At 37.4% G+C, this 23,137-nt stretch overlaps 1 protein-coding gene across 8 annotated transcripts in view; it reads right to left on the bottom strand.

The window, feature by feature from the left end:
- Positions 1-8,653: 8,653 nt before the first annotated feature.
- Positions 8,654-23,137, bottom strand: part of TLK1 (tousled like kinase 1) — a 148,494-nt gene continuing 134,010 nt past the window's right edge. For 4 of the 8 annotated variants that reach the window (XM_036255014.1, XM_036255016.1, XM_036255015.1 and 1 more), the window contains 7 exons: positions 21,932-22,023; positions 21,760-21,849; positions 21,431-21,600; positions 21,006-21,141; positions 16,916-17,027; positions 15,659-15,766; positions 8,654-9,854 (listed from right to left, as the gene is read on the bottom strand). In XM_036255014.1, the coding sequence (XP_036110907.1) occupies positions 9,678-9,854; positions 15,659-15,766; positions 16,916-17,027; positions 21,006-21,141; positions 21,431-21,600; positions 21,760-21,849; positions 21,932-22,023 (885 nt within the window). In that variant the 3' untranslated portion in view covers positions 8,654-9,677. The remainder of the gene's footprint in view (positions 9,855-15,658; positions 15,767-16,915; positions 17,028-21,005; positions 21,142-21,430; positions 21,601-21,759; positions 21,850-21,931; positions 22,024-23,137) is intronic. The other 4 variants (XM_036255017.1, XM_036255019.1, XM_036255021.1 and 1 more) reach the window with 1 other exon arrangement.

The raw sequence follows: 23,137 nt of genomic DNA, 5'->3' as shown, positions 1-23,137 counted from the left end.
GCCCAGTCCCGGACAGCTTCACGGGCAATTTTACCGAACATTCAAAGAAGAACTAATACCCATTCTCTTCAAACTATTTCAAAAAAATTCAAGAAGAAGGAAGACTTCCAAACTCGTTTTATGAGGCCAGCATAATTCTAATTCCAAAACCAGAAAAAGACACTACAAAGAAAGAAAACTATAGGCCAATATCCCTGATGAACATAGATGCCAAAATCCTGAACAAAATACTAGCAAATCGAATCCAGCAATACATCAAAAAATTGTTCACCATGACCAAGTGGGATTCATCCCAGGGATGCAAGGCTGATACAATATTCGCAAATCAATAAATGTGATACACCACATAAACAAAATGAAAGATAAAAATCATATGATCATATCAATAGAGGCTGAAAAAGCACTCAACAAAATCCAGCACCCATTTCTGATAAAAATGCTCAGCAATCTGGGAATAGAGAGATAATATCTCGACATAATAAAGGCCATATATGAAAGACCTACAGCCAACATCATACTCAATGGGCACAAATTAAAAGCATTTCCCTTACGAACAGGAACAAGACAAGGATGCCCACTTTCGCCACTGTTATTTAACATAGTATTGGAAGTCTTAGCCACAGCAATCAGACATGAAGAAAAAATAAAAGGGATCCAGATGGGTAAGGAGGAAGTGAAACTGTCATTATTCGCAGATGACATGATACTATACATAGAAAACCCCAAAGACTCCATCAAAAATTTACTAGACTTGCCCTGGCTGGTTTGGCTCAGCAGTTAGAGTGTCGGCCTGTGGTCCAGAGAGACCCGGGTTTGGTTCCTGCTAAGGACATGTACCTTGGTTGCAGTTTGTCCCCAGCCCTGGTTGGGTTATGCAGGTGGCAGCCACTCGATATGTCCCTTTCATGTCGATGTTTCTCTTTCTCTCTCTTCCTCTCTCTCCCTCCCACTCTATCTGAACATAAAATGGAAAATGTCCTCGGGTGAGGATATAAAAAAAAATTTACTAGACTTAATAAATGAATTTGGCAAAGTAGCAGGATACAAAATTAACGTCAAGAAATTGATGGCATTCTTATACACCAATGATGAACTCACAGAAAGAGAAACTAAAAAAATAATCCCATTTACCATCGTAGCAAAAAAAAATTAAGATACCTAGGAATAAACTTAACCAAAGACATAAAGGACCTATTTGCAGAAAACTACAGGTCATTGAAAAAAGAAATAGAGGAAGATATAAAAAAGTGGAAGCAAATACCTTGTTCATGGATTGGAAGAATCAACATCATTAAAATGTCCATACTACCCAAAGCAATCTATAGATTCAATGCAATCCCCATCAAAATATCAATGACATACTTCACAGAACTAGAACAAATACTTCAAAAGGTCATATGGAACCAAAAAAGACCTTGAATAGCCACAGCAATCTTGAAAAAGAAGGACAAAGTTGGAGGGATCATATTACCAGATTTCAGGTTATATTACAAAGCCACTGTAATCAAAACAGCCTGGTACTGGCATAAGAAGAGGCATATAGACCAGTGGAATAAAACAGAGAACCCAGAAATGGACCCAAGGCAATATGCTCAATTAATATTTGAGAAAGGTGGCAAGAGCATACAGTGGAGTAAAGACAGCGTCTTTAATAAATGGTGTTGGAAAAATTGGACAGCTACATGCAAAAAATGAAACTGGACCATCAACTTACACCTACACAAGAATAAACTCAAAATGGATAAAAGACTTAAATGTGACTCATGAATCCATAAAAATCCTAGAAGAAAATGTAGGCAACAAAATTTGAGACATCATATGCAGCAGAATTTTCACTGATACATCACCTAAGGCAACAGAAACAAAGGAGAAAATGAGCACATGGGACTACATCAAACTCAAAAGCTTCTGCACAGCAAATGATACAATCATCAAAATTGTATCTCCCATACAGTGGAAAGGCAACCCACTGTATGGGAGAGCATAATTGTCAATGATATATCAGATAAGGGTTAATTTCCAATATATATAGAGTGCTCATACAACTCAACAAAAGAAATAAAGATCCCAATTAAAAAATGGGCAGAGGAACTAAATAGACATCTCTCCAAACTGGATGTACAAATGGCTAAGAGACATATGAAGAAATGCTCAACATCACTAATCATCAGAGAGATGTAAATTAAAACAACAATGAGGTATCACCTCACACCTGTCAGAATGGCCGCCATCAACAAATCATCAAACAACAAATGTTGGCCAGGGTGTGGAGAAAAGGGGACTCTAGTACACTGCTGGTGGGAATGCAGACTGGTGCAGCCACTATGAAAAACAATATGGTGTTACCCAAAAAAATTAAAAATTGATCTGCCATTTGACCCAGTGATCCCACTTCTAGGACTATACCCTAAGAAGCCTGAAACACCAATCAGAAAGAATGTATGTACCCCTATGTTTGTAGCAGCACTATTTACAACAGCTAAGATCTGGAAACAGCCCAAGTGTCCATCAGTAGACGAATGGATACAAAAGCTGTGGTACATATACACAATGGAGTACTATGCAGCTATAAGAAAGATCTCTTATCCTTTGAGACTACATGGAGGGAACTGGGAAGTATTATCCTAAGCAAAACAAGCCAAACAGAAAAAGACAAGTATCATATGATCTCACTTATTTGTGGAATATAATAAACATAACAGTCTGAGGAATGGGGTAGTCCCAGAGACATGGAAGTGGGGTACAGACTGACAATCCCCAGAAGAAGGGGTTGTGAGGGAGAGATAAACCACAGAACTTATATGCATGTATGTATGAACAATGGACATGGACAACAAAGCTGGGGACAGGGCGGGGAGGGAGAGGGAGGGAGGAATTAGTGGGGGGGAAGGAGAAACATCTGTAACAAAAATAAATTTAAAAAAATTATTGAGCCCTGGCCGGTTTGGCTCAGCGGTTAGAGCGTCCGCCTGCGGTCCGAAGAGACCCAGGTTCGGTTCCCGCTAAGGGCATGTACCTCGGTTGCAGTTTGTCCCCGGCCCTGGTTGGTCGTGCGGGTGGCAGCCACTCGATGTGTCCCTTCACATCGATGTTTCTCTCTCTCTCTCTCCCTCCCACTCTGTCTGTACAGAAAATGGAAAAATGTCCTCAAATGAGGATAAAAAAAATAAATAATAAAAAATTATTGATAGGCATGTAGTTACTAACCATTTTGTTTTCCATTTTTTTAGTTCCTTTCTTCTCTCAACTCTCTTCCCATTGTAAGTTGATTTTCTGTAGTGATATGCTTAGATTCCTTTATCTTTATCTACTATAGCTTTTAGCTCTGTATTTAGTATGAAGGAAGCTCAATTTCTTATAAAGTTTCTTACTAATGACTGTACATATTTATTCTATATGTCTGGGAAGGAAGTTCACAGGAATAAATTTAAAAACATTCCTACTGAAGAATACATATAGAGGGGATAAATGATGGAAAAAGTTAAAATGATCATAAAGACTGTCGTTATAAAATATATTTTGCTACGTTTGTCCATAGACCACTATGATGTTAATATTCACAGTGGCTTGAAACACTCTTGCTATCCAAATATCCCTAAAATAGGGAGACCACTGTTAACAGACATTACATCTCCAGTCCATGATAATTATGTGCTTTGTCACTGAAAGCGCATGTACTGGAGAAGGGACATGTATGGAGCTTACATTGTCACTGGTGACAGGCACAGCTTGTACCAAGTAGTCAGGCACAGATAGGAGTTAAAATACAAAAACCTCTTCCAGTGGTTGATAAATGCTGCTTCCTGAAGTCTCCTGAGCTCCTCATGCCAACTATTCCTGTCCCTTTCCCAGGGTGTCCCACAGTGATTCCAACATAGGGGCATCTTGCACCATGGCCAGCATTTGTCCGGACACAGCCCATGCTGTATTACTTGGAGAAACTTCTGAACCCATTCCTGGTGCTAGGTGCCTGCAAGGCAGGTTCCAGAGGGAGAAAGGGTTTATGGATGTGGAACGAAAGCCTAGAGAGGTTAATGACTTCTCTCAGGTCGCCCAATTATTAAGTAACAAAGTTGGAATGCAAAGCCAGGTCTGACTTCAAATCCCATGTTTCCCCACTTTTAACCCTTCTTCTGAATACCTCCTTAAAAGGAAATTAGCTCATTAGCAGACATAAAGAGATGCTCTAGGGATGCAGTATAATTTGAGTCATGCCCTGGCCGGTTTGGCTCAGCAGTTGGGAGCGTTGGCCTACGAACCAGAGAGTCCCGGGTTCGGTTCCCACTAGGGGCACGTATAATAATAATAATAATAATAATAATAATAATAAAGTCACCAAAAATGACTAACATTAAGAATAAATTAACCATACTCATTCTCTGGAACAGGTCATTTTGGTATCTAAGTATGTCAGTACTAGAAATAAAATTCAGTATCTTTCTGATAATGATATTTAATCCAAAATATACCACATACTCCACTGAGAACAGTGAGGTGTTGATAATACACATCTCTTGTTTAGCTCAAGGTAATGGTTATGGGACTAGCCCAACATTCTTCAGTTGAAAATGGATCACATATTTTATTTTTTGGTACGTGCCCCTGGCGGGAACTGAACCTGGGACTCTCCGGTTCGCAGACTGATGCTCCAACCGCTGAGCCAAACCAGCCAGGGCGGATCAGGGTAGATTATTTAAAAAAAAAAAAAAAAAAAACTTTAATTACCTGGAGATTTTTTTAAACCAAGGGAAGTCACTTGAGCACCACCCACGTGGGTGTCTATCAGACCTGGAGGCTTGTAGAAACAAAGTTTAGGGGCCATAGATGGGCAACTAGGTAAGTTTCCCTAAAGTTCCAGGGCCTCCTTTTGAGAGTTATTGACTTAATAGTGTTACAAATTTTTATTAGAGACCAACTGGTAGCACTGCAAGAGAAGACAGGATATACTTCCTGTGCTCATGAAAGTGGGCCAAGGATAAGGGAGGTGAACCAATCTCTAAGGCAGAACCGGATCTGATCTTTGACTTAAAAATTCAATGACAGCCCTGGCCGGTTTGGCTCAGCGGTTGGAGCGTCCACCTGCGGTCCGGAGAGACCCGGGTTCGGTTCCCGCTAAGGGCATGTACCTCGGTTGCAGTTTGTCCCCGGCTCTGGTTGATTGTGTGGGTGGCAGCCACTCGATGTGTCCCTTTCACGTCGATGTTTCCCTCTCTCTCTCCCTCCCACTCTATCTGTACGAAAAAATGGAAAAATGTCCTCGGGTGAGGATAAAAAAAAAAAAAAAATTCAATGACAAACGAATGTGCGAAGAGGAAGAGGTTTGTGACCCACTCTCCACCTTCCTAGAATGAGTCTGAGGCAGAAGCCCTGACAAATCTCTCAGGCAAAGCACGGCTCAGGTGACATTCCTAATCTAACAGCTGAATTCTTTAGATTTGCTTTTAATGGTGACAATCATCTGGATCTACTCAGTTTTGTCACCTTTGAAAAATCATAAAGATGTAACACACTAAACAAGTTTTATACGAAAGAGGCAAGATGTTAATGTTGAGAAACCTCCAGGACTGCAGAGCTGTGCGTTAGTTCTGATGCCACTATTTTCTCGTTATGTAGCCTTCCCAGCTACTTCTTCCTCCCTCTGTACAACTGAGATAATACCACCTATTCCCCCTCAATGGTTGCTGCTAGCAAGAAAAAGTATGGTAGAATTGCCTCTGATGAAACAGCATAAATGGCCAGAGTGATCCCTTTGGTGGTTACAGTTTACACAAGAGTTACCATTTTTTTTCTTGGTTTCAAATTGCTACACTTTCCCCACCATCCATTTTCAGCTAATCTAATCACTGCTTGAAATTTGAGTCAAGGAATAGAAACTATTTCTTAAAAGAAGTTAAATTATCACAGGAAGCAAAGCAGACAGCATCATATATGTAGGTTAAAAGCTATAGAATAATCTTTGAGTCTTAAGAAATGATGATAATAGCAGCTTATTATACATAGTAATACAAGGTGCTGGGCACAGTTCTAAGTGCCTTATGTATGTAAACTCATTTACTCCTCACAAGCACTCTGTATGGCAGGTGCTACTACCCTCATGTTCAGATGAGGAACATGAAACAGAGGTGTACATGACAGTTGACATTTGAACCCAAAGAATAGTTCCAAAATCTGAGTTTTAAACCAGTATATTATGTTGCCTTTCTTAAAACAATTGTAATCTACATCCCTAGTATTTTAAATGAGTAAGAATTTCTAACTAAAAATAATTCTATGAAGTTCCTCTAGCTCTATGTAAATTTTGAAGTTGGTTTTCACACACTTACTCAAATCTTTCCCATTCAAAGACTTCCCAGGGGAAATAAAAGGGTGGAGGGAAGGGAAATGAGGGAATGGGCAGAAGAGATGTGTATGTTCTAGGAAATAAGACTAATTCAAATAGACAAATTTTATAAATTCCACAACTATTGCAGAATTCTAAAACCTAGGAATGAGAATTCTAATAATCTGATTTATAAACTAGCTGGTACAGTGCTTTTTGAAATGCCTTCAGAACATTACATTTTAGTATATTTGGGAGGAAATTTTATCAGATACGTCAAAATTTAAAGTGGAATTAGAGAAAGATCTGCAAATGTGGCTTTAAAGGTATAAAATCTTTTCACACACAAATCAAACAGCAGTGCAATTAAATTCTAAGAGTAACCAACTTAAAGGACTAGAAAAGTCTGCATTACCATTAAACATAGCTAATAACATGACATTATATTTAATAAGTAACAACGAACAGCAAAACACACAATATCCTCTTTAAATTTTTCACTGAAACTCTCCACCATTTTAGCTTCATGTAATGAGGTATTTGTTCACAATTGATGTACCATTTAAACTGAGTTGTTTTTTCTTTTCTTTTTTTAAAGAAGGGGAAGATGGCCAGGAAGGAAAAAAATAGACTGAGTCATTTTTTTGTTGTTTTTTAAAGACAACTCAGTATCTACCCAGCTCCAGACTTAATGAATTATTAAGGGTGGTTTCTACATTTACTTCCTCTTAAGGTGCACACAGTAAAACTATTTCAGATCAGAAAAAAAAGTTTTAAATTATATGCACAAGCTGTGCATTTTACCTTGCATTAGTTCTGCCTCTTCCAAGGAACAGACTTATTCAAGGGAGAAGACCTTTGTTGTCTTAGGATATATGACATGCTTTAATTCTGAGGAACGAATTCCCAAAACCAGAAACAATTTAAGCTTCCGAGATATTATAGCCAAGATTGCCAGAGTGACTGAAATCATTTAATGATAGATACCGATTTCCTACGTGAAGATAACAGTACTCAATGTGGCTCCATGAGCCATCTGGTATCTGCTGGTATATTATCTGAATTCTATAGCATTTGTTTGGAAAAACTTCAGGAGGAAGAGATGGTCTATAAGTTGTCTCATCTCCTATTCATCTTTTGATTTTAAATGAGTACCTAAACCCAGGTCAGGGAAGCCATTTCATTTTGTGGCTTATTTCCTCCTTTTCTGCATTTTGACACTAGCAGTCGCGTTCATTAACTTGAAAACATGGGAAAGCAGTGATCTAGGTCTACACTACCTATCACATCAACTTCATGTCAGACTTATACATCTACTTAATCTCACCAAAATTTTAAACAAAACCGATTATTTTAATTCAGAACTTCAAATAAATTACTATATGAACACAGTACTTTGATTGAGAAAGAGTAAAAGAACAAAATTGAAAAATCTGCGGGCAGCACCTAAAGCACTCAGTCAATGCTAACATTTCATTATCACGTCAGTATTTTTAATAGGACTTCTATGCTAATCTACAGAGGAGCAGGTATAGCCCTTAAACTACTCCTGATAGTGCTGTTACCCACCCAGGATTAACCTTGATAACGGTTATTAGGATCAGTTTAACAGCTTGAAACACTTTACACTTGTCTTTAAGTATACTTAAAGAATTTATTCAGCTGATTATTAAGGGGCCAAGCCAGAGCCAATATTCTAAATCTTGAAAGCTCCCTTCAAATGTAATTTTCATAGTCTTTAAATTTTAACTGTCATTGTTTATTACTGTTTTGGCTACATTCTCTACAATTTCAGCAGCATTTTAAAGAGACAATGTGTGTATGTACAATGGAAAAACAAAATGGCTTGCAACATCAGAAATAAGAGCCACAGTTTAACTGTACAATATTAAGGAGAATCTATGGTATAGAAGTATAGCCTCCTTTTTTGGCAACATGGACAGCTTACATTAAGTATCAGCATTATGAATGTAACAATAAAGGAATCATTTTTACAGGAGTAAAATACAACATCCTGAAAAGTAATGGTTTCTACCATACAAGGCAGTTAGAAAATGTTCACATTTTAACAAATCTGTACAAACCACAAGAAACTTGTTTATGGGACCATCATCCCACCTTGCTGATAAGAACCTTTTAGAAATGTAGAATAACCATGAACAATTTATATATCGAGTATCTATGTGCTCCACAGCCCTAGAACCCAAGAAACTGATTTAGAGAATCTCTATGTCCAACGGGGGTCTTTCTCACATGCCTTGATTGTTAATGAATGCTTTTACTGCGCTTCTATGATGTACAGTCAATTTGCACCTTTTTAAGGAGGTCATTCAATTTTTTTTTTTTTTTTTTTAGCAAAGAATCAACATCATTTAGCAGCAATTAAAGCGCCTTCAAGACTTAAAAAAAATACAATATCCAATTAGAAAAGCCATATTTTTAAACATTTGTACAAGAATAAGCTGCTGAAATTTGGTAATTGAAATATGACATATGTACAATAATTTACAATAGAGCTAGAAGGGAATTTATCATTATCTTGCACAGAACTGGTCTGCATTTGGTTACATACTGTCATTTGTTTTCATGAACAAGGCCTGGTATCAAAACAAATATGTGTTAATTCTAACATGTTGAAAACACTGGAGATATTACAATTTAGTGAATTCAACTGATCTCAAAATGAGTAGCTCCTTTTGTCAAAGGTGTAAAGTATCTAGGAATAATAACTCTCCCTTTAACATAACCAGTGAAAAAACGGACATGTGATTTCGAGGTACAATGTGGTAAAAGCCAGAATAGGCAAATGACAAAGTCTAACTTTGTCCAGAGATTCTAACTCTCACACTCTATCTATAAAACACAACTGTCACCATCATTCAGTTCTTACTTTGGTTTCAACAGATTCACTGCTGAATGCTGAAGGATGTACCCAGGCACTATAGTTCTTGTGTTAGGAATATGTCTCATTTTTTCCAAGTGTTTTTAAATAATGAAAAACTACCCTTCATATTAGAACTCTCTAGTAACAACCAAATGTATTTAAGTATTATAAACGTTATTTACAGTGTTCCCCCACACAAACAAGTCATTTTTCTTCTATCTTAACACCGTATTCCTGTTTCTGTGCAACAGGCAGTCATCCTTCACTGCTCAGGGTTAGAGTCAGAAGTGTACATTTATTCACTGTCCATGATCATCTCTCATATAAATGATGCCACAAAGAACCTAAGTTCACAAACAGTTCTCAATCATGTCCTGTGTTAAAAACAAAATAACAAAAAACACTCAAAGGTTCTCAAACTCAAGTGTACATCTGGAAGCAATTCAAAGGTATCATGCCAATTTTGGAGGGAAGTCAGTAAGTAATTATGCTTGAAGAAGGGGGTGTAGGAGATGCTGTCAGCCCAGCCATGTGTAAGTTTCCTGAAGAATTTGATCTTCTCATGTGTGGGAGAAGGTATGGGTCGTTTGCTAGTTGGTGCACATCAAATCGATCTTCTTTTCGGTATGCCAGACAGCGTCTTATAAAGGCCTTAAAAAAAAAAAGCCAGCAATTAAAATCTTTCCCCTTCCAAATATCAATAAACTAAATCCTATACATTTAATACAACTTTTCATCATCCTAAACTGAAACGCTATACCCATTTAATAGTACCTACCAATTCCTTCCTCCCCCAACCCTTGGAAAACACTATTCTGTGTTTATCATGGTTTGGCTATTCTAAATACCTGTGCAAGGTATCTAGAATATATGCGGAATCATACAGTATTTGTCCTTTTGTATCTGGCTTACTTCAGTTAGCATAGTGTTTAAGAGTCATCTATACTGTAGTATGTATCAGAATGCTGTCCCCTCCCCCCCCCCCGCCTTTTTTTCCCCTTTATTGATTTTAGAGAAGGATGAGGGGGAGAAACATCGATGAGAGAGAACATCAATTGGCCGCCTCCTGCATGCCCCCCCACTGCGGATGTGGCCCACAACCTGGGCATGTGCATGGGTTGATGCTCAGCTGCTGAGCTACACCTGCCGGGCAGAATGTCCCTTTTTAAGGCTGAATATTACTCAACTGCATGCACACACTACATCCTGTTAATCCATTCACCTGTTGATTGACAATAGGTCGTTTCCATCTTTTTTGCTGTGGTGAATGATGTGGTTATGAACATTGATACAAAGATCTATTCAAGTCTCTCTGCCTTTTCATCTTGTTGGTTTCCTTTGCTGTGCAGAAGCTTTTTCATTTGATGTAGTAAGTTGCATTTGCTTTTGGTGTCAAATCCAAAAGTTCCTCATCATGACTGAGGTCAAAAGCTTACAGCCAATAGGAGTGTTATGGTTTCAGATCTTTATACCTCCAAGTCTTTCATCCTTTTTGAGTAAATTTTTGTGTATGGTATAAGATAAGTGCTCCAGTTTTCCTGACACCATTTATTGAAGAGACTGTCTTTACTCCATTTTATATTTTTGGCTCCTCTGTTCATAAAATAATTGACCATGTATGTGTGGATTTATTTCTGGGCTCTCAATTCTGTTCCACTAATCTATGTGTCTGTTTTCATGCCAATACCATACTATTTTTATTACTATAGTTGTAAATAGTTTGAGATCAGGGAGCATTATGTCTCCAGCTTTGTCCTTCTTTCTTAAGATCGCTTTGGGTATTCTGGGTCTTTTGTGGTTCCACACAAATTTTAGGATTGTTTGTTCTAGTTCTTTGAAAAATGATATTGGTAAGGATTACCATGAATCTGAAGATTGCTTTGGGTAGTACAGCCATTTTAAGAATATCAGTTCTTCCAACCCATGAGCGTGGACTATCTTTCTATATATTTGTGTTTCTTTCATTTGTTTCATTAACGTCTTCTAGTTTTCAGTGTATAGGTCTGTCATCTCCTTGGTTAAATTCATTTCAAGGTATTTTACTCTTTTTGATGCAACTGTAAATGGGATTGTTTTCTTAATTTCTCTTTCTGATAGTTTGTTATTAATACATAGAAATGCAACATATTTTTTTTTGTTTTTGTTTTTTATTCTCACTCGAGGATATTCTTCAGATGGAGTGAGAGGGAGGGAGAGAGAGACACATCAACTGGTTGTCTTCCACATGACCCTGACCAGGACGACCTGAAACCGAGGTGCGTGTCCTTGACTGGAATCAAACCCGCGACTCACTGGTCTGCGGGCTGACACTCTAACTACTGAGACAAAACGGCCAGGGCATATTTCTTCCTTTATTATTTGGATGCCTTTTTTCTTTTTCTGCCTAACTGCTCTGGCTAAGACTTCCAACATTATGTTGAATATGGAAAGCTACGTTTATAATTACAAATTCTGGACAATGAATTCTAGAATTTATCTTCTACTGAAAGAATCCTCTCACCCCCTATCAGTTTAGTCTGGCCAGAGGGTATGCCACTTTTAACCATAACATTTTTTCCCCTATTGAGCATAAAGACTTTCATTTAAAGAGATGAAGGAACACTTCTATTGGGGTTTTGTTTCCTAGGTTACGCTGAGCATCTGCACACATTTGGAAAAAAGTAAAATATAATCACTTTTTCGTTCTTTCTCAGACTGGTTTTATGTTTCCTATCCTTGAGAATAGCTTTTTAAAAAAATCGATCAAACTGTATTTATAAAAAAATAAACAAGTCATAAGTATATAGTATAAAGTGAATATATCTATGTAACTGGCAACCAGACCAAGAAAAAGAATTTTACTGGAATCTCCTAAGTTTCTTCATGCCCTTTCCAGGCATGGGCTCTGCCTACAACCCACCTGGGTAACATCTATGCTAACTTTTAACACTACAGTTGAGTTTTGCTTGTTTTGACCTTTACGTAAGGGGAATAACAGATTGTTCTCCTTTTTCTGGCTTCTTTCTTGCATTCAATATTATATTTGAGAGATTCATCCATTTTTTGTAACAGATAAAACATTCTTAAGTAATAACTGGTCATTCTTTCCCTTTCTTATTGCTGACACCAGACATAAGCTATAGCTGAAGTGCCACATAAATTCACAAATTAAATCCTTTGCAGGAAAACTAACATACACACTTTTCAATCTGATTAAACTTTAATTTAGAGTGAACTATTTTGCATGTTCTTTGCTTTGAAATTCATTAAAAGTAATTCTTCTAAAAACAAATCTAGCTCTTCTCATCATTACACCATGTTTAGCTTACTAATATTTATCCCCAGTCTTTCTGGTCCAATTCTTTAACAAATAAAAAAGTCTCAGAGACCACTCTAAAATGATTAAGACATAGAAAGAAAATAAAAAGTAATTATGTTGAAGGCAGAGTTTAAAAGGAGAAAAGCTACCAACAGCAAGGTTAAGAAGTATACAAGGAGCAAATATGCTTAAGGTGCTCAAACCAGGTCAGTAGAGGTACTTGGCAAAGGTTTATTCTGTAGGGACAAAAGGTTATTATAAAACAAAAAATATGGCCCTACCTCTCCAGGCACCAAAATGGTGACTATAAAGAGCCAGAGGTGGTAATGGGATTTATTTTGGCACACTACACTAATTCCTGGTCATTTTTGTCACTATTAAAAATATAAACAAATATAAATAAATGAATCTTGCATTGACTAAATTCATTTAGTTTCTATTCTCACTGATGCTATAGATAGCAACAGCATGGCAAAATTTAGATCCTTTTTAAAGGAGCCATATTTACCTTGTGAAAATAACTTGTGCTTTAAAATAAGTATCTATTTTTTAAAAATATGTTTTTACTGATTTGAGAGAGAGAAAGAACAGGGAGAGAGAGACAGTGATCGGCTGCCTTCTACAGAACCCAGGCATGAGCCCTGACCAGGAATTGAACTGATGACCTCTCAGTGCACGGGACAACGCTCAACCAACCGAGCTACAATGACCAGGGTAAGAACGTCAGTTATCTTTTCAATTGTCAAAATCTCCTAAAAGTCATTCAAGGGGCTTGCAAAAAGCCAATAAAGATGTAATGGACAGCCCTGGCCGGTTTGGCTCAGCGGTTAGAGCGTCGGCCTGCGGTCCGGAGAGACCCGGGTTCGGTTCCCGCTAAGGGCACGTACCTCGGTTGCAGTTTGTCCCCGGCCCTGGTTGGTCGTGCGGTGGCAGCCACTCGATGTGTCCCTTTCACATCGATGTTTCTCTCTCTCTGTCTCTTCCTCTCTCTCCCTCCCACTCTATCTGTACAAAAAATGGAAAAATGTCCTCGGGTAAGGATAAAAAAAAAAAAAGATGTAATGGACAAAATGAAATATGGGACAACTCCAATAAACATTGATATTACATAAAAACCAGTACAATTACGAAGGCATTATGACCTTGATCAGTGCTTATCTACATTAACTATACAGAAACTATACAATGCCTATTTGTGATTTATTTGTAGGGCCTGGACTGTTCATATGAAAAAAAATGGGAATGCAATGTGTTTGTCTTAAGAATTTCACAGGGTTTAAAAAGAAGACTCCAATAGGGATTCAAAGAGAAACAAACTTTGTGATGAGTATAACAAAACAGGAATAAAAATACAAATGTAAAAAGCCGATAGGAAGATGAAGGTGGGAAGATATTAAGGACCATAAAAGTTTTGCTATTAAAAATATCTATTTCATGCTATCATATAAAAATATATGGACTAGTCTACATACCACCCTGAATGTGCAGATCTCAGAAGCTAAGCAGGGTTAGGCCTGATTAGTACTGCCCTGGCTAGTGTGTTGGTAGGGGCTATGTCCTGTACATTAAAAAGTCTCAGGTTCAATTCCCAGCCAGGGCACATACCTAGGTTGTGGGTTTGACACCCCCCGCCCCGGAGAAAAAAAACAAAACACAAATCAATGAAAGTGCTCTCAGGCGAGGATCAAAAAAAAAAGTTAAGAAGCTCCACAGACTCCTACATGTAAGAAAGAGATCAGGCTTTCTCTAGAGCTAGTGCAGGGTAGCCTTTGATCCAGCAGCTCTGCTACTTACTAGCTGGTGTAAGTCTGGACAAGGTACTTTTGCTATGTACCTGCCCTGACCAAGAATCAAACCTGCAACCCTTCAGTGCACTGGACGACACTCCAACCAACTGAGCCACACTGGTTAAGGCTCAACATAACCAATGCTTTTATTATTTCTTATACTGTTGACCCTTGAATAACATGGGGATTAAGGGCATTTACCCCCAGTGCAGTTGAAAATCCATGTAATAACTTTTGACTGCCCCCAAATAGAACTTAATAGCTTAGTTTTGATAGAAAGCCATATGGATGACTTATATAGCCAATTAAGACATATGTAATATGTTATATACTATATATATTATATTCTTACAATAAGATATTATCAAAAAAATCCTAAGAGCCCTGGCCGGTCTGGCTCAGTGGTTAGAGCGTTGGCCCGTGGACCAGAGAGTCCCAGGCTCAGTTCCTGCTAAGGGCGCGTACCTAGGTTGCAGTTTGTCCCCGGTCCTGGTTGGAGTCAGGTGTGTGGCAACCACTTGATGTGTCTCTTTCGCACTGATGTTTCTCTCTCTTCCCCCCTCCCTCCCTCCTACTCTATCTGCAGATAAATGCAAAAATGTCCTCAGGTGGGGATAAAAAAAAAGAGAAAATCCTAAGAGAAAACATAAACATGTATTTTATGCATTCATGACATACCTTTTCTTTAAATTAAAAAAATATATTTTTCTAGGCTATGTGATTCACCTGCAAATTTTTTCAAATTGTTACAAATTTTGAATATATTTATAAAAAATAATCCATGTGTCCTGGCCGGTCTTGCTCAGTGGTTAGAGCGTTGGCCTATGGTCCAGAGAGACCCGGGTTCGGTTCCTGCTAAGGGCATCTACCTTGGTTGCAGTTTGTCCCCTGGTTGGGTCGTGTGAGTGGCAGCCACTCGATATGTCCCTTTCACATCGATGTTTCTCTCTCTCTCCCTGCCACTCTATCTGAACAAAAAAAAAGGAAAAAATATCCTCAGGTGAGGATTAAAAAAAAAAAAAAAATCCATGTATAAGTAGACCTGAGAAGTTCAAACTTATACTGTTCAAGGATCAATTGTATATTTAAATATCTCAGTATTAACAAAATCTGATATATAAAACATAAAGGTAACGCTGGGCCCAGATCTTGTGATTTTTCTGTAATTATTATACTTGGGTCCTTCAAAGATGAAAACTAAAGGCCTAAGCAATTTTGTTTCCAGAATAAATCACCAATCCCTTCTAGACAGATTTTCCTGTGGCCGCAATCCCTTTTATTTTACTTTATATTAATAAGTAATTACTTTGTTTTAAGCACAATTTATGAAATGCAATTTATTCAAAAAAACTTATTTATATAATTAATACCTTTGCTTCGGTGCTTACAACCGGTTTTACAGGGAACTGAACTTCTGTGGCTTTTAATATTGTATTTTCTTGAAGAATGTCTTGTTGAGATTGATTGTGACCAAATGGCTAAAAAAAAAAAAAAAGTAAAACATTGAGAAATTTATCTCACGAAAAATTTAAACAGAGATTATCAGTGAATATTAAAGATGCAAATAATTTGTATTCTAAAATATTCTGGTCCCCAGTACATGGAAGTTGAGATGCATTATGAACGCAACAAAGTTATTGGTAGCAGTCCAAGAAACCCTTTCTAATCAATCCTCAACATGGCTGAAACACTGAACAAGCAGAAGAAAATGATGCTGTGGTAAGGTACATTTACATGAAATTTTAAACTTTATTGTGAATATTTATGAAATAAAGTTTGATTAGGGAAGAGATGAAGTAATGGAAATGCCTGTGAAAAGGCCAAATAAAATACTTTGAGCATGAAACACTAACATAGTTTGGTCCTCACTTGCAGTCAATTCCCAGACAAGTTCCTTAAGTTCTCTCTTCATACTGATGAAGGGACTAGGTAAGATGGGGGTTAGATCACATCTATAGTAGAGCTTGTAGTTCTGATTTCAATATTAAAAAAAAAAAGGTTTAGGAAATATTAAGACTCAATTTTAGTGTAATTTTCCTGAGGAAACTATGCCCAGGTCAAACTGTGCCTGCAGGGAGGTACAGGATGTGAGGAAGTGGAGACAGTGGAGGATAACAGAGTTCTGACGCCAGTATTCTTAACGGTAGAGAAGGTCAGCACTGTTAGCATACATAAGTTTAAAAAAAGGGCAAGCCCTGGTCAGTTTGTTGGCCTGTGGTCCAGAGAGACCCGGGTTCGGTTCCCGCTAAGGGCACATACCTTGGTTGCAGTTTGTCCCCGGCCCTGGTTGGGTCGTGTGGGTGGAAACCACTCGATGTGTCCCTTTCACGTGGATGTTTCTCTCTCTCTCTCCCTCCCACTCTATCTGAACAAAATATCAAAAAATGTCCTCAGGTGAGGATAAAAAAAATAAAATAAAATAAAAAGAGGGCAAAATGCAGGCCAAGTACATTGTTATGACATTAAAATAATTCTGATCATGGAAATTTTAGAAAGAAATAGAGAAAAAGCCTGGCTTCCCTTGGAAGAATCTAAATTGACTTTGAGTTAATGAGAGTATGTATTTAAAAGGGGAGAATCATACGTGTATATATATAGTACAGATGGAACTGTGTACTTTAACTTACCTTTCTACCATAAAGACACTGAAAGAAAATGACTCCAACTGACCACACATCAACCTTGTTGGAAATTTTTGGTGGTTCTTTTCCAACTACAAAACACTCGGGAGGTAAATACCTATATTTTTTTAGGGAGAAAAAGGGAAAGGATACTATTAACAATCTATAATTTGAAACCTTCTAAGTGTAAAATTTCAGAACACTAATTTTATTCACATAAAACCTTAGGACCTCCATGAATGAAAATTACCAAACTTTTGAAGCCTTTTCATCCTTGTATCATTGAACCGAGTGCCAAAACATACAACTTCTGTGATTAAGTATGCTATACAGACACACCTAAAGTGTACATTATATATATAGAGAGAGAGAGTCTACAGAAATATGAAAATTATCACGACAAATTACGACGTTCTAATTTGGTTATCTAACAATAGAAGAAATCCTCTCCCATCGCCCTCCGTCACCAGCATTCAAACTGTAGGCAGTTCTCCTACAATACATGATCTAATCATCATTACTCACTGCCAAGGTGTATATCTCATACCTCTTGTTTGTAGCACAAGACTCACCCCAATCCAGGAGCAACTTACACCTCCAACATCGCACTCATCTTCCATCCCCTCAAACTGGCTAGGGAAAACCAATTAACTTGCTTGCCCACAATGCTTTTCTGTCACCCATGCGTTTGAATATGGCAATCTTTAATAGCTTCCTGACCACTCCAATTCACCTGGTTGAGCACCTTTTCTTCCAGACCCACTCAACCTCCATAAGCCTCCTCTGCTTCCCTCCAGGTAGAGTTCTGCTTCTTCCCCATTCAGCCACCAGACATTACGGTGCCTCTACTATGGCTTTAAAGTAAAATCACACTAGACCATGAGTAGCTCAAGTAGCTCTTACTCCTTGGGCAGTTTCAAACACTAGCAGCATCTGAAATATGTTAAGTATTCAAAAACACTACTTTTCACTTGTAAGTGCTATTTATGAGTTCATAATTTTAGATAAAAGGTAAAAATAAATGTGTCACTTTCGGTTATAAGTAAAAGATCTATCAGAAATGTAAGCACCTTATTATACCTCAAAAACTGAGATAAAAGGAATAATACAGCTAAATGGGAATCTGCTTTTTTTTTTAATGTTAAAATCATTTAAGTTTCACCAGGATGTTGACAGATCTCTTAAACAAAACAAAAACCACATGAAACTTTTGAAATAGAACCACCAAAGATGACCAATAAATTCTTTGTGATGTAAATCCTTTCCTAACCCCCAAATCGAATTAAAACAAAAACAAAAACAAAAACAACTTGAACAAAATAGACCCAGAGATATAGAAGTAGTTTTCAGACTGACAAACTTCGGGGGGAGGGGGGAGATAAACCAAAGAACTTATGCATATAAGTACAACCAATGGACACAGACAACAATGCTGGGGGGCGGGGGCGGGGTGTGTGTGTCTGTAACAAAAATGATTAAAAACAAACAAAACTATTTTATGAATTACAGAGTGTATTTTGTGTAGGTTTATGTGTATGCAGCTGAAACAAGAATAGCTCTTAACCACTAGGCTACACAGTCTCTTGAGGCAAAAGGTTCAAAAGGTTATAAGCAAGGAGAGGGATTGTAGGAATAGATATCAAAGCTATGCAGGGGGAAAAGGACCACCAGGACTTAGTGGACAACTGTATTTGAGACCTGAGAGAGACAGAGGAACAAAACTGACTTTCTTCTAAGTGATATTCACAAAAGTTTAAGTTTCTGGGGATACAAGTAATCTGTAAAAGTGCCATCCGTATACATGCATTCTCTAAGTTTGTCTAGGACATCTCACTTTACCAAATACATAGCTAAAAAACTAGTATGACTGTAGAAAACTAACCATTTTGGGGACACTGTTTCTATGGCAAATGCATTCCAGTTTCCTACAGGGAAATGCCATGACTGTATCTCCTTACTGTACAGCCCCCTAAATGTAAGCTTCCCTGTCTCATCCACCTGACGGGTAAATTTCCTCATCTGCCCTGCCCTACAAGAGCAAAGCCAAACTGAGAGGGAAACAACATAATGGGAGTCTCTGCAGAAGAAGAAAGATCTATTATTTAGAACATGGTTTTCAAGTTGTCTTCCGCAGAGTTCAGGGTTCTACCAACAACTTTGTTTTTATTGGTTTTATTTATTAGGATCTTAACATTTTGTTGTGAAAAAGCAAGCCTTATTGCTAAAAGAAAAAAAAACCTAAAGATTACTGAGGATACTGACTTTCAGGGGGTTACTAGTTTGAACAATACTTTAAGTATTAAGAAAATTCATGACACATCATCTTATTCATATTCCTAGAAAGTGCCACAAGCAGAATTTAAAACTTTAAAATAGCTCCTTTATTATTATTTTTTAAATCCTCACCCAAGGATATGTTTACATTTATCTTCAGACAGAGTGGGAGGGAGGGGGAAAGAGAGAAACATCGATGTGAGAAAGACACATAGATTGGCTGCCACCCGCAAGACCCCAGCCAGGCATGGGGACGAACTGCAACTGATATGCCCTTGGCCAGAATTGAACCTGGGACTCTTTGGTCCGCAAGCCGACATGCTGAGCCAAACCAGCCAGGGCTAAAATGGCTTTAAAAGAATACATGAATCCCACTGCTGGGAATATACCCTCAGAAGCCTGAAACACCAATCAGAAAGAATATATGTACCCCCTTGTTCATAGCAGCACTATTTACAATAGCTAAGATCTGGAAACAGCCCAAGTGTCCACCAGTAGACGAATGGATAAAAAAGCTGTGGTACATATACACAATGGAGTACTATGCAGCGGTAAGAAAGAAAGATCTCTTATCCTTTGAGACGACATGGAGGGACCTGGAAAGTATTATCCTAAGTGAAAGAAGCCAAGCAGAAAAAGACAAATACCACATGATCTCACTTATATACGGAATATAATGAACATAACAGTCTGAGGAATACTGTAGACCCAGAAACATGGAAGTAGGGCACAGACTGACATTCCTAAGAAGAGGGGGTAGAGGGGTGGGAAGAGATAAACCACAGAACTTATTTGCATGTATGCATGACCAATGGACATGGACAACTAAGCCGGGGACGGGGTGAAGGTGGGGTGGGGTAGGGGGTGCCAATGGGGTAAAAAGGTAAAATATCTGTAACAAAAAAATAAATAAATAATTCATTAAAAAAAAAAAGAATACATGAACATGACTAATTCCTGTTCATGAAAAGTAAAGTCTGTACAGACTGGTGGTATCTTACGGAACTGGTCATATGTGCCCAGGCTACCTGTGTGCAGACTGTTCTGGAAACCCTAATGTCACATTTATGTTTGTAGTCACCATCCTCTTCAATGAAGTTAAATACAGTTCTCTCTTCCAATTAAAATTTCACTCTTTTTGTTCAACTAATTTATTCTGGAAACTATGTTTGTTTTGAAATTTTATAGTCTATGTTCTTCACTTTGGTGAATTTGACAATAAGTTTGACAATTCACAGTGAAGTAGTTTTTGTCAACACCTAGGTAACTCTGAAGGGAATGACATTCATTTAGACTGTGAATCTATGGGTCTATCTAGAATTGTATCAGTATGTATGAAGTCAGTAAAAGGTATTTTTGAAAGTCAAGTCCAAAGGCCAAGAAAGAATATGCCAAATACCTCTCCCACCCATGATCAACAAAATATCCACCTCCAAAAAAAGCTGTAACCACAAAATCTCTACATGTAGAGGGCTTGATGCTTATTGCTTATAACAGTTAAGATGTTATATTTATGTAAGTTGTTTTTCCATGATAAATATCACTCTAACATTATCGAAGAAACCCTACAAAGTCTTCAGGTTAGGAGTTTTTGGGCAGATACTGAAGTCACTTGCTAATGCCAAGTCTTTCTCCCTCTGGTTGGCTGATATTTACAGTTAAGATCAGATGAGTAAAGAAGACTGATGAGCAGTTTCCCTCTCAACTCAGTGACTTCATATCAGTACCCTCATCACAGTAATCTCAAAAGTACACGAAAAGAACTAAACTCTCATAAAAAGCCCTAGGACTCATCTAGACAATGGTTTAGTAATACGTTTACCAGTAAGTGCCTGCCCCTTGGGACGTTAGGTCCATTCCGTCTACACCATAGCTATCGTCATCCATGATCTTGGATAGACCAAAATCAGTGATTTTGATTTCTCCACATGCTGTTCCATCTACCAGAAGGATGTTTCCTAGGAGCAAAATATAAGGTTTTTTTACTGATAACATAGATAAAAAACACTATCTTAATGACTTACTCTAACTTTTAGGAAGTAAATATATATTTAAGACACATATTTAAAAATTTAAATATAATTTAAACATAATTTTAAAAAGTGACATGACAAAAATACTTTAAATCCTACCAGTATTCCATTGACATGTAAAAGCTAAACCAAAAAGCATGTTTTCAGGTAAATTAATAAATGACTTTATATTCTTTAGAGCTTAAAAATTATTTAGACACATTTTATTAATTACCTGGCTTAAGATCATAATGTATAATAGGGGGTTTGATTTCATTGAGATATCTTAGTGCATTTACAATTTGCATTATAATAGATCTAGCTTCTTTCTCTGACATTAATTTATGTTGCTTCAGATAGAAATCCAAATCATTGCCTTCACAGTATTCTAACACTGTACAAAACCTACAATGGAGAAAAGAAAAAAAAATTAGACATAAAATACTAGTCAATGATTTAGAATCACAATGGAGAAAATGAAGACATTTATATCATCACCACAGAATAGGGAAAGCAAAAGCAAACACATCTTTACTTAAAAACTAAATCCTTATATTCACTTACGTATCTGTATCCAAGGAGAAATAATCATAGAGTTTAACTATTCTGGGATGATCCAATTCTTTGTGTATTCTATACTCTCTGCAGGCATGTCTACAGGAAGAGAGAGTATATTAATTCTCCATGACCATTAAGTATATTTTCAATTGATAAAAAGAATGAAGTGTTATTTTACTTGTAGTAGTTCTCCTTCTTCTCATCCCGCCAGCTTTTGTTGAGCTGATGAATCTTCACAGCAGCATATCTTTGTTCATAAAGGTCAAAAGCCTAGGATTCAAGTCACAAGAGTTAGGACCAAATACCAAATGAAGAGCTAAAGAGAGATTTAAAAAAAAATTTTGGTGATAATTTTTGCACAATACACTACAATTCTTGTGTTCATCTTTGCTAAGATTATACACAGTTCAATGACACATAACCAGAAACCAGACACAAATTCCATGGTGCTAAATCAGAGAAAACTTTGTCAACTTTCATATTCAAGTTTTATAAATGCTAATATATACTGAATCAAAATAAAACAATAAAGCTATTTTTTGTTTTTAATGTGAACCTGCTTCTCTATCCTGGCAGTAGAAGTAAGCAGCCAGGGAAACAGATGGCTATACTAATGCTTTTTTTGTGGGTTGGATAAAGCAAACCTTTTTCTCTAGCTTCTCCTAGCAACTCCCCAAATTCTTCCCCACTTCTTTTAAAATTAACAAGTTCCTAACAATTTTCCAACTATTCAAAAGAATCCTGCCCTGGCCGGTTTGGCTCAGCGTTTAGAGCATCGGCCTGCGGTCCTGAGAGACCTGGGTTCGGTTCCCGCTAAGGGCATGTACCTCGGTTGCAGTTTGTCCCCGGCCCTGGTTGGTCGTGCGGGTGGCAGCCACTCGATGTGTCCCTTTCACATCGATGTTTCTCTCTCTCTCTCTGTTCCTCTCTCTCCCTCCCACTCTACCTGAACAAAAAAAAAAAAAATGGAAAAATGTCCTCAGGTGAGGATAAAAAAAGAATCCTAAACTTTGATTACGAAACTTTACAAATAGAACCATAACCCTTAACCATGTATCGTTATCACACCTAACTACATCAATAATAATTCCTAACCCCATCTATAATACCCAACTTGTCTTCAATTTTCCCTGTTGTCTTAAAACAAAAAAAGTTTTTACAATGGTTTGTTTAAATCACCAGCCTATTTCTTAAGTAATGAAACAAAAAAATGGTCATTATTCTTTTAAGGCTTCAGGGGACTTTAAAAATTTTTTTAAATTTGATTAAAAAACAATGAATCATTAAAAGAGAGATTTAATAATTTAGGTTACACTGTGATTTATACACAAAGGTGCCCCTTTAAGAAAACACTTACAAGCTTATATATCTATTAGAAAAAAGG

Source organism: Molossus molossus, unplaced genomic scaffold (genome assembly GCF_014108415.1).
Source record: "Molossus molossus isolate mMolMol1 unplaced genomic scaffold, mMolMol1.p scaffold_m16_p_11, whole genome shotgun sequence".
NCBI classification, from domain to species: domain Eukaryota; kingdom Metazoa; phylum Chordata; class Mammalia; order Chiroptera; family Molossidae; genus Molossus; species Molossus molossus.
The sequence above is the reverse complement of the archived record's forward strand: the minus strand, read 5'-3'. Positions and strand labels throughout refer to the sequence as shown.